A 12227-nucleotide genomic window follows, 5' to 3' on the forward strand; every position below is an offset into this window, starting at 1 on the left:
ATACAACAATAATTTTTTTTTAAATTAATAAATTCCTTTGTACGAAACTAATTACGTTAAAAATTATTGAATTATTTTTAAACTAAAAATAAATCAATAAAAAAAAACTATCAAACCGTAACAAAAGTAAACGTAACTGATATAATTAGTTTTTTTTTTTTATTTAAAATAATTTATAAAAAATGAAAACAAGTAATTCACGGTCATTTGATGTTCGAGGTCGGTGTCAAGAATCCTGACTGATTTGACTACAGAAACTTGTATCCGAAGGTCATTTAATTCACGGCTCATTATTATATTTTATTTTATTTCCTTACATCTTGAATAACTTTTTTTTTATTTTTTCCTTAACGACGTAAACCAGTTGTCCTTCCGGACAATCTAATTTGAATTTTTTGACGATATCTGAAAGTTTGATCCTTTTTTTATTGGGATAATCCATCCCGAGTCTGGCTAGAACACGTGTCTAATTAAATTTAATATTACAAAGACCATATCAAGTTTTGATTACTATTGATCATTTATTTATCTCACTGTCCATGATAACACCTTTTTTGCAATTGTTTGCATAAAAACCTTCATAAACAGGATCTAATAATTCACACAATGCGTTCATGGACAATATTTTTTATCTTTAATTCCAGAAGATTACACAATTTTATATCCATACTTATAAATATAAAAGTAGAATCCGTTTAAAAAATAATAATTCCGTAAAAAAGTAATATGTCTTCAAAAATACAATAAATAATATGAAATAAAAATATATATGACTGCCATACAAAGTTCAAAAGTTCTGTGGTAGTAAGAGTTGCGGTAAAAAGATGATTCATACTCTGGCATCGAAGTCTCTCGTACATATGTCAAGATCATTAAAAAAAATTATATATATATTAATTATATATTTGTGTAATAATTATAATAGTTATTGTAAAAAAATATATTAACAAAGGAATTTTTTAAAGTATTAATTAAAATAAATTTTAATTTAAATACTTAATAAAATAAATTTTGAAAAAATTTACATTGCAATGAGAGATAAAAAAATATACAGTAAGAACATTTTAAAAATAAATACTGAGAATTTTCTTAAGATGTACGTAAATTTATTCATTATTAAGTTAATTCAAAAAAAACTTTAAAAGATAATTTATGAAATTTGTAAATGTAACAGACATACAAATTTAAAACTATAAATAAACAGAGTAAATAATTGAAACAATAAAATTTATAAAAAATACACTATTCATTTCAAAATTTTTTAAATGTGCATTTTTTTCATTACACTATTTATTAATAATTTTAAATTCATACTCATTATATGATCCTGGTTAGCAGACAATTAATAATTTTTGAATATTTTTTAACAATTTAATTAAAAAAAAAAAAAAACTAAAAATATGCACATATAGAAAAATAAAAAAACTATAAGTGCATTTTTTAAAAATATTTTCTCCTTTTTTAAAATTTATTTTTAAACAAATCCAAAAATTATAAGACGCCGGCTAATTATGATTCTGAAGTTGGCAGACAATTAAGAATTTTTTAATTTTTTTTCCACAGTTTGAATTTAAAATAAAATATGCACATGTAGAAAATTTAAAAAACTAAAGGTGCAATTTAAAAAAATTTTTTTTTTTATTTTTATAATTCATAAGTTTGCTAAGAATTCAAAAATTATTTGACGTATGCCAAATTCAGTATCATGGCTAATTTATGGTAGTAATGTTAGCGGACATCTGAAAATTTAAAAAACTTGTAAATCATAAATTAAAATGTCAATAAAATAAAAATAAAAAATGTATGTTCAGATAATTTAAAATTCAGTACATGCATTTTTTAAAATTTTATTATTTTAATTGTTTAATTTCTTTTACATTTAATTATAAATGTATGCATTTACACTCATGGCGAATTTTAGTATCATAAGATAATGTATAAATTGTCTAAATAATAAAATTGAAATCAGTACATAGGCAATAATAAAATTACACTTACAGTGAATTTCAATAATAATTATAGCTATCAATATGTCAATATAAGTAGTTGTTCTTTGACCAGCTATTAATTCTACAATAATAATTAATGATTCATAGTATTTTTCTTCGTGGGTGCTAACAAAAAATAGCTAAGACGAATTGGCTTAAAAAAAAGGTTTGCAAAACACGTTTGTGTTGATGTCCTGTAAAAAAAGTAAGAATGACGCACGATAATATCATAGACGAGTCTTTGAGATACTGAATATGAATACTGAGATGATAATATTACGTAGACGTAAGCTGTGAGTATTATATAGAAAGATAGATCTCATTAGCATGCAGAGCGACAATGTAAATAACATTTAACATGATCCCCATCAGCCCAGTCATGTCCACGAATCAATGGAATGAGAAATATATATATGAAATGAGCGAGAGAGTTCGGCGAATTAGGACCCTTCGTCAGCTAATATAAAAGACGCGGACACTCCAGCTACAGCATCAGTTACTTCTTACTCTTGGTCGTTGGATCCCGTTAACGTATCAATATGAAGGTAATAAAATTTTACTTTAGCTTTCTGTTTAGTTATATAACTGTCATAAATTATTTATAGTTATTTTATCTAATTAGTTTTTATTTTTTATTTCCTGTTTTTTTTTGTTTTCAATTTAAAATAAGAAAATTTATCACGATGCTGAAAAAAGCAGACATTCAAAATTTTTTTTTGAACTTAGAAACGAGTGTCAATGTAGCAGACATCAGACAAATTTAAAATTATAAATAAATAGAGTAAATATGTAAAAAATAATATTTATAAAAAATGCACTTATTAATTTAAAAATTTTTTAAATGCGCATTTTTTCAAAATTTTATTTTATTAATTATTTACTATATTAAATAATTATTTTAAATTTGTCTGATGTCTGTTACATTCACACATGCGAAGAAAAATTATTATTAAAAATATAGACTTTGAAAAATTTGCTGTATGAGTTTAAAATTTTTTACTGTTAATATTAAAATTATTTATTTAAAAATAAAAACCTGTGGGTTTTAAATAATGAATTAAAAATTTTTTTATTTTTTTGTTTGTCATTAATTTGTTGAAAAAAATTATTCATCATAATAATTAATTATTGTTAATTAATAAAATTTATTATTTTTTTTTAATAGGTCGCTATAATTTTTCTGGCCATTGTCGCAGTGGCTTTGGCAGCAACTACCCCGTATACCAATAAATTCGATGATGTTGACGTTGATGGTATTTTAGGCAGTGATCGTTTGTTAAAGGCTTACGTTAATTGTTTGTTAGAAAAAGGACCTTGTACAGCTGAAGGAGCCAAATTAAAAGGTAAGTAATTATGAATTTTAATTGTATAAATTTATAATTTATTAATTAATCAACTTGTTTATTTTATTTAGAGATTTTACCTGATGCTCTTGCCACTAGTTGTGAAAGCTGCACTGAAAAACAAAAAACTAAAAGTGAAAAAGTTATTCGACACTTGGTCAATAACGTAAGTATACTTTTCTGTTATTATGTCACTCCATTATTTTATGTTAGTTTATTTTTATTACATCTACATTATTATGTATGGATTTATACTGAAACCAGTTATGTGATTAATGTTACACACCCGTAAATTCTCATTATTACATATTACATCTGTACGTTTGTATAAAAGGAAACTATTCCTTTCAAACCCGTTTAACTTTCACGTGTCCTAGTTTTTAAACCAGGAACGTGTGGGTATTCCCCAAAAGTCATGGCTCTTTTTTTTTAAATATTCAAACACAAACAAATATTTATGTTATATAATAATTTTTTTTTTAGAAAAAAGACTTATGGGACAAATTAGCTGTCAAATACGACCCCAACAATGAGTACCGTAAGAAATACGAAGATCAAGCTAAAGCTAAAGGAATTAATGTTTAAATATTAAACATTAACTAATAATAAATATATATAAAAAAAAAAATGATTCTCATTTGTAAGTCTTAACACAATTTACTGTTCTGCTATAAAATGTAATAAATGCACTACACTTATTATTAGTTGCCATTATGTGATTACAGTGTACTTATTGTTTGTTGAAATGTATTAAAAAAAATTATTGTTAATAATATTGTTGTTTTTTATTTAATTTATTTATTTTTATTATACTGCTCAAGTTCAATTAATATTTTATTTATCGTCACTGATATTTCGACTGCGGAGAGATTAATTTTATTTCTAAGAATAGATTTTTTTAATGAACTTTAATTAGTTATATTTTTTGCCTAGTAATAATTTATTAAAAAAGTAAAATCGATACTCATTTACAGTTTTCGATAAATCAATTAATTATTTTATTTTAATTTTTCAAAAAATCGTTTCAATCATGCCAGTAAAATTCAGATTTTTTATTATTATTAAGAAATTGAATTTTTCAATCAGGAAATATTTATCAGTAAAAGTATTATTTTTTTTTTTCAATTTGAAAGACAATAATCATAATACTGAAAGTAGCAGACAGTCAAACTATTATTAATATAAGACGTCAAATCTTTCAAGCATATATTTTTCGGTGACATAAATTTCCGGTTGTGTTGTCAATAGTTTGGTGGCTTATCGACAGGCTAAAAGCCTCAAAACTGTTATTTTATAGATGTCACAAAACCAAGTCTGGTACTTTAATTTTCTAAATGATTCTTAAACTTCTACAAATTCAAAAAAAAAATTTTTTTGACTCTCTATTACTTGATGAAAGAAAAATGATTTTCTCCACTTTTTCTTCAGTTAAAATACGTTCAGAAAACGTTGATTTTTAACTATTTTTGAACGTTTGTTTTCTGTAGCCAATCATTGGTTTTTTCTTAAAATTTCAAAAGTTTAAAAAAAAACTGTTGTTGCTATTTATTTATCTGTAACTTCACATATGATACTAAAAGTATCCATCAGCCAATTTTTAAATTTTTATAAACAAATTACTCATAACAGATACAAAATTTTGACAATATCCTCAAAAACTTTTTTTCTAATTTTTTATATGCAAATTTAAAAGTATTTACTTTGTTTACTTAAAATAAATAAATTTCATAAATATCTGTAGCTCTCAATATCATACTTTACTTTAGTCATAATGAATTTTTAAATAATTGTTTAATTAATTAACTACTTGTTAATAAAATTCAAATTAATCAGAAATACAAGTGACAAATTCATTATCATATTATACAATACAGCGCAATTTAGATATTGATCAATTTTTTTTTATTCATTGATAAAAAATATGTATATAAAGTAGACACTTATTGATTTATTCAGATTATAAAAAAAAAAATTACAATATTCATAAAATTATTGATAAATTTAAAAAAGTTTATTTATTCAGTGATAAATATTAAGAAGTAAAAGTTTTACAAGAGACACCTGTTGAAATCCTACGCCTTTTCTGTTATTATTTGTATTGACATAGTCGTGGTGTAAATTTATCTGAGTTGTTTGTGAGTCTGTGATTTTATCAGTCAGTAATAATGGCGGTGGAATTATTATCAGGAAAAGTATTTATTTTAATAACTGGAGCAAGTAAAGGAATTGGACGTGAAATAGCAATTAAATTTTCAGAATTATTAGACAAAGATTCACGATTACTATTATTGGCACGTGATGAAAATGGTTTGAAGGAAACAGCTGGTAAAATACATAATCATGTTAATGTTGACTACGTTAGCGTTGATTTATCTGTAGCAAAAGCTGATCAGTTAGCTGGTATTAATTAATTATTGATTGTTTATGCTGTTGTTAACTTTATTGATAATTTATTGATGTTTTTTATTTTTCTTTTAGGTATAATTAATAAATATGTAAATCCTGGTGAGTATGATCGTGCTGTTGTTGTCCACAATGTTGGATCAGTTGGAGATTTATCAAAGTTTACTATTGACATGGATGATTTTGATGAGTGGAGAAAATATTATGATTTAAATGTATTTTCACCGGCTGTTTTAAATTCTGTTTTCATGAAAATATTTAATGACAAAGTTCAAGCTAAAAAACTAGTTATTAATATAACGTCACTCTGCGGTATTGAACCTTTTAAATCTATGGGTTATTATTGTACTGGAAAAGCTGGACGTGAAATGTATTTTAAAGTAATTAATTTTGTTTATTTATTTATTTAATAATTAATGTAATTTTTTTATAGTATAATTATTTGAGTGTGAACGTAGCAGATATGAGACAATTTTGAAATTACGAATTAATGAATTAGAAAATTGAAACATGAAAATTAAAAAAATGCACATACTGATTTTCAAGTTTTATAAATGTACATTTTTTTTTTAGATTCAGATTTAATTCATTTATTTCAAAATTTTTTAAATTACAATTGTCAGCTACGTTCACACTCATAATTAATTTAATGATCTTGTAGTTAGCAGGATTTTTTTTTCACAATTCAATTAAAAAAAAAAAAAAAAAAAAAAAAAAAAAAAAAAAAAAAATATGCACATGTAGAAAATTTAAAAAACTATAGGTGCAATTTTCTGAAATATTTTTTTTTTAATTTATCGTTTATAATTGAATTTGTAAATTATCAGATGTCAGCTGATTTCATGATTCTGAAGTTAGCAGACAATAAAAAATTTTTTAATTTTTTTACCAACCAATAAATTGCAAAAAAAAAAAAACTAAAAAAACTATCAGTGCAATTTTCTGAAATATTTGTTTTTTAAATCTATCGTTTATTTATTTTTTATTATATTATATTATATTATATTATAAATAAATTCAAATATTATTAGACTTCAGCTAACTTCAGTATGATTTATATTTTCTAGGTTTTTGCTCATGAATTCCCTGAGGTGAATGTTTTAAATTATTCACCAGGTCCAGTTGAAACTGATATGCTGAAAACGATAGCAGAAACTGCTGCAGATAATAATCTGAGAACAACTATGAGTAATACGCGTAAAGAAAGAAAGCAATTGACTACTGATCAAACGGTTGATCGTCTTATTGGAATATTAAAAGAACAAAAGTATAAATCAGGCGATCATGTTGATTATTTTGATAAAATTTAAATAGTAAATAGACTTTTGTTATTTTCTTATATATTTACATAAATATTTCAACTATAACAAATTATTTTTTATAATAATTTTTTTTTTATAAAAAAACTTGCTGTAAAAAACAGTTAAACAATATGCTCAGAAGGTTAAACTGATAAGTATGAGGAATATATTAAAAATTGTAAAGGAAAATATTATTGACTTAAATAAAAAATTTATTTAAACGATTAATTATTAATTATTTGAATAATGTAATTGTACCTAAATCATCAACACAGATTCAGGCAGTGCCCCCCCCCCCCCACAATCTTTTGAAATTTCGCTGAGATAGATTTCAAAAAAAAAAAAAAATACTTAGTTAATATTAATTAGGAGTTAAACAAAATTTTAGTAAAATCTTCACGTCAACATTAAAATTCGAATTTTGAAATTATGCCGGCTGAAATTTATTTACCAAATTTCGTTTGATTCCTAAAATTGATAAAACTGTAAGTCATTTTTTTTTAATTCTATATTTCGGCGAAATTGCTGCCTTGTCTTTTTTTTAAATTAATGCTTCAATTATTTTAATTTAATTAATGAAATTTGAGTAAGGTTATGACAGTTGAGTCAAGGAATATTTTCACAAAGTGGGGGGGGGGGGGGGGTACTGAAAGAATATCCAAGACGCATTTTCATTTGTTTCTCTATTCGCACTCAACTGGATAGATGGTACTATCTTTGTTGTACTCGTACAGTAAATGGGAACTTTATCCAGACTTTTCTCATAAACAAATGGAAGTTATCAAAAAATTGAAGTGACTTTGCTTGTTCATAGAGTAAAGCATCGGGTCTGTCACTTTATTTTGCGTTTAGAGCTTTTATTTCAGAGAAAAGCATGGACAAAATTATCTGAAAACCGTTCTAAATCAAAGGTCTTTTTAATATCCAATTAGATAAAAAATTATTTTAGTTTACATTTGTGTATATAAATATGTACCCAATTGTTTTTTATGTATATACAACGTAATTTTCGTATGGGACCAAAAAAAAAAAATATCCATTTTATTCGGCAAAGTCTAATGTACATAAATCAGTCTGCTTGAGTAGCACATTGATTGGAAGATTTTTGATTAATTAATTTCAAATTAATAATTATACTTATTATTATCATTAAAAAATATATTCCAGACGTCATTAAATATACTGGTGATGGATAAACAAATATTAATGAAGAATATATTAAATTGTATAATGGAGCACTTCCTAAAGGTAAGAGTGTGTCTATGAAAGACACCAGGCAGAACACTTTACCTGTAAAAAATATAATTTCAATAAGTATTATGTATATTCAATCACAGAGATAAGTAGGTTGAGGAAATTTACGAATTTTTGTTATGCTGTCAATTAAACGAAACAGGAAGTTGAGTTGCCAAAAAATTATTATGCCATGTTGCAAAAAATATTATACATTTTAAATTTATTGATGAATATTATTTGTTTAGAGTAGGAATTATGTAGTAAAAAATAAAAAATTTCTAGAGGCTCACAATAATAATTATAGATAGTACAACGTAATAATTGTTTGACAACTTAACTTCCTGCTTCAAATTTGGTCAACAGCACAATAAAAATTCGTAAATTTTTTGTCTCCATTTTTCATCGTTATGAACTTATAATAGATATAATTCTATACCTAAATCATCTGAAGGAGCAGATTTAGATATAAGTGATCGTGTAGTAGGTAATATAATACCACTTAAAATTCCTAAAAAAATGTGTAAATACATATGCCAAGATTCAGTAACGAAAGAAAGACATAATGATGCTGCGAAACCTGACAAACATCCTATTAAGATCTGTGTAATGTCGACAAGACCTGTAATAATAATATATCTGATAATATCACTTAATAATTACTATTGAAGTAATTTATTGTTATTGGTGTAAACAATTACCTATATAATCTGTCATTACTTTGATACCGCAAAATGTCCCGATAATTAATGTAACCATAGAAAAACTATTGAACATTGAATACTGCACGATATTCCAACCAAGTTTTGCATGCGCAAACAAATAATTTATATCTAAAGTTCCATCGACTATTATTCTAATTAAAGATAAAACTAGTAAAGAACTCCACAACAATTCACGATTTAAACTATCTCGTTTTTTTGTACACGTTGTTATTAATTGTTTAACTAAAGAGAAATCAAATGGATTCCCCCACTTTTCCTGAAAATAATAAATTTATTAGAAATTATTTTACATCAAAATTCATTAATTATTGACTAAACTTACCGTAGGTTCATTCTGTATAGATTCAGGTACCATGAATAATACATATAGTAATGATAATAAGGAAAGTGAAGCAGCAATAATAAACAAAAATGTATAACCGAGTTCTTGAAATATTAATGGGCCGATAAACGTCCCGATTAATAATCCAACCCTTAAAGAAGTTTGTAAGCAAGCTAAACGCCATGACCGTTTTTCAGGAACTGTTGTGTCAGAAATATAGCAAATTGTTGCTAATAAGCAACTGTTACCCAATAAAGCTGATGGTAGAAAAGCTATTAAAGTCATCCATGGATTTGTATCAAAAGTACTCAATATTGATAATATTGTATATTTACACAGTGGGACTGAAAAAAAAAAATTATATTTTACGGTTGTAATAATAATAATATTATTGTCCTCAGTAGAGTAGACATAAATAGACACAGCCATGCATGGTCAGGCCTGAAGTATTTAATGATTCAGACATGACCATGCATGAAGAGGCATGATCATGCTAATTTCATGCCTGACCACACATGAACAGACATGGTCATGCCTAAAAATTTTTTCCCGGGACACACCAAGAGAAGAAAGTTGAACATTCCATCTGGCTCATTACCTTCTTCCATAATCTCTCTAAACATGAATTAGTGAAAATAAGTGAATATTGACTAATTCCAAGTGCAAACCGAACCACTAATTTCAAAAAGTGGTTCGATTGGCACTCAGAATTAGTGAATATTCACTTATTTTACTTATTCATGTTTAGAGAGATGAATGTACTATTTTTCACCAGATCTGCGACTGAAAGTTAAAATTTTTGTCTCTGTTTGTAGAAAGAACGGCACATGCGCTAATTTTTATCATTTGTCTTCTCATAAAAGAAAAGAACGACTTTCTTCCTTCTAAACAGAGCAGGAATTTAAACTTCCGGCGCAGGTATAGTAAAAAATGTTTTATGCAAGTATCCCTGATTCAGAAATCTAATTTGAAATGATTCAATCCATGCTATAGTGTATATCTGTATATAGTCAATTTTGCCAACGTTAAATTGTTTCGGAGCGTGTTTGAATTATTTCAAATTAGATTTCTGAATCAGGGATGGTAAGAAATAGTATACACACCAAGGAGCCTTCAACTCGGATAGCCAATTACACATCCGGGTTAGAATGTTCTACTTTCTTCTCCCAGTGTGTAATATACTATCGATTCATCGTTCCATAATGTTTATGTTTCTTTTCTTTTTTTTTTGTCCTAGAATTTTCTATAATATTTTACTAATAATTAAAGTAAAAAGCCTTGTATCTACTCAGGGAACTGATTCCCTGATCAGGTATGCTGGTTATTTTACCTTATTTACAAATTTCCAACTGAATGATTTAAAAACTTAATATAATATTTTAATAAATTGAATTCTAATTGAATGGAAAGTAACGAAATGAAATTACCAAAGGCTCCAGTTATTAAAAGAGGTTTTCTGCCATATTTATCACTCCACGGCCCCAAGAATAATATTAAAAATGAGGGTAAAATACTTGTCATCAGTGATTTCGACATAATTACATAACTTGCATCCCGCTGAACAATTTTATTTAACTCTCGTGCTTCTTCACTACTACTATTTGTATGAATAATATTACAGTCCGTTTCGTTTCCTACCTGTATTTGTCTACATGTTTGAAAGAGAATCATATCAATGAAGACATTAGCTGTCAAAAAACAAATATAATCAATTAATCCCATATATATTATCAAATTTTTTAAATAATAGAACATACTTTGCAATCCGTCAGCTAATAATAATAAAAACATTATCGGTTCCATCAATCCACGACATCTCCCTCCAGTTTTTATTAACTTTATACATTTTTTTTCCATTAGTTAGAGAATACTCAACTGATTATCATTTATTATCAAATAACTATGAGTCAAAAAATAAATTATTGTATTGATTGAATGTATAACTGCCCGAGTCGAAATATCGTACTTAAATTGAATGTTTTGGACATTGTCAGTTTAAATTTACCGTTTTTAACTTATTTAAAACGTAGATTGGATTATCACGAATCTAAAACGTAATTAAAATCTACACATATATATAAATATATAAATTTTTTCATCAATTTTGTACTCCTGGATTATAATCACGTCAATTCCCCAAAATTTTTTAGTACCTCCTTCTGGCTCTGAAGGCAGATATCGGGAGCCATAAAAGGCTTAACAAAAATTACGAAATTACATTTTGTATACTATAAAACCACTAAATCTTCTTTTGAATATTCAAAACGTTAGGAACGTTAAATTTACGTTGAAAATGTTAAAAACACTAAAGTTACGTCTAATATTGAGACTCGGGTGATCAAGATATATAACAAAATAAGAAAATACGTTATAAATAAAAATATTCCTGGGTATTATAATAATATTTATTAGCAGCTTGTAACTTTTTTGAAAGATTACTTCAGTACTATTATTATTATTATATCTTATAATAATATGTAAGTCACTTAGTAATTTAAACCACTCATTAATAATTTATCAATGAAATGTTAAACAAAAAAAAATGTATTTATTTATTTGGATTAATTTCATGTAACTGATCACTGCTGTACTGAGTAATGAAAAGTATAAAATTTTCTTGAAGAATAACTCTATAAAACGATTCAAGTATAAGTAATTTTAATTTTATGATTGCGATAAAAAATGACGTTTAAAAAAATATGCGGATTGTTGTTTGTACAAATATTTGTGATGAATAAAATAAATATAAATGATAAATATATATAATTGTATAATTAACTTGTTTTGTAAACTGCAATAGTATTTTTATATATGAAATGTATATACATAAATATTATTGGTCAAACATCCTTGCCAACAAAAGATTTATTACCATTTTTTTTTATATACCAATTTTAAAAAATTTTAATTAT

The 12227-nt window shown here is 25.3% G+C and overlaps 3 protein-coding genes across 3 annotated transcripts; 2 read left to right on the plus strand and 1 right to left on the minus strand.

Annotated features, from left to right (window-relative positions):
* Positions 1-2434: 2434 nt before the first annotated feature.
* LOC103576429 (allergen Tha p 1) lies at positions 2435-4104 on the plus strand. The gene is made up of 4 exons (XM_008556643.3): positions 2435-2533; positions 3154-3331; positions 3403-3497; positions 3815-4104. Exons 1-4 carry the CDS (start codon positions 2528-2530, stop codon positions 3914-3916), a joined length of 381 nt encoding a protein of 126 aa, XP_008554865.1. The 5' UTR covers positions 2435-2527; the 3' UTR covers positions 3917-4104.
* Positions 4105-5325: 1221 nt separating this feature from the next.
* On the plus strand, positions 5326-7263 carry LOC103576462 (sepiapterin reductase). The gene is made up of 3 exons (XM_014440662.2): positions 5326-5731; positions 5810-6114; positions 6802-7263. Exons 1-3 carry the CDS (start codon positions 5497-5499, stop codon positions 7042-7044), a joined length of 783 nt encoding a protein of 260 aa, XP_014296148.1. The 5' UTR covers positions 5326-5496; the 3' UTR covers positions 7045-7263.
* Positions 7264-8684: 1421 nt separating this feature from the next.
* LOC103576461 (tetracycline resistance protein, class D) lies at positions 8685-11172 on the minus strand. Its single transcript, XM_008556680.2, has 5 exons — positions 11073-11172; positions 10743-11003; positions 9316-9659; positions 8970-9249; positions 8685-8890 (listed from the first exon to the last, which is right to left on the minus strand). The coding sequence occupies exons 1-5, from the start codon at positions 11170-11172 to the stop codon at positions 8685-8687; spliced, it is 1191 nt and encodes a 396-aa protein (XP_008554902.2).
* Positions 11173-12227: the final 1055 nt, after the last annotated feature.

Source organism: Microplitis demolitor, chromosome 1 (genome assembly GCF_026212275.2).
Source record: "Microplitis demolitor isolate Queensland-Clemson2020A chromosome 1, iyMicDemo2.1a, whole genome shotgun sequence".
Lineage (NCBI taxonomy): Eukaryota > Metazoa > Arthropoda > Insecta > Hymenoptera > Braconidae > Microplitis > Microplitis demolitor.

Excerpts from the sequence above, each read along its gene's own strand:
- LOC103576462 (XM_014440662.2), top strand. The coding sequence starts at position 5,497 with ATGGCGGTGGAATTATTATCAGGAAAAGTATTTATTTTAATAACTGGA. Across the intron at positions 5,732-5,809 it reads AAAAGCTGATCAGTTAGCTG|GTATAATTAATAAATATGTA; the intron begins GTATTAATTAAT and ends TTTTTCTTTTAG. Across the intron at positions 6,115-6,801 it reads GACGTGAAATGTATTTTAAA|GTTTTTGCTCATGAATTCCC; the intron begins GTAATTAATTTT and ends TATATTTTCTAG.
- LOC103576429 (XM_008556643.3), top strand. Across the intron at positions 3,332-3,402 it reads TGAAGGAGCCAAATTAAAAG|AGATTTTACCTGATGCTCTT; the intron begins GTAAGTAATTAT and ends TATTTTATTTAG. Across the intron at positions 3,498-3,814 it reads TTCGACACTTGGTCAATAAC|AAAAAAGACTTATGGGACAA; the intron begins GTAAGTATACTT and ends TTTTTTTTTTAG.
- LOC103576461 (XM_008556680.2), bottom strand. The coding sequence starts at position 11,172 with ATGGAAAAAAAATGTATAAAGTTAATAAAAACTGGAGGGAGATGTCGT. Across the intron at positions 11,004-11,072 it reads ATTAGCTGACGGATTGCAAA|CTAATGTCTTCATTGATATG; the intron begins GTATGTTCTATT and ends GTTTTTTGACAG. Across the intron at positions 9,660-10,742 it reads TTTAATAACTGGAGCCTTTG|TCCCACTGTGTAAATATACA; the intron begins GTAATTTCATTT and ends TTTTTTTTTCAG.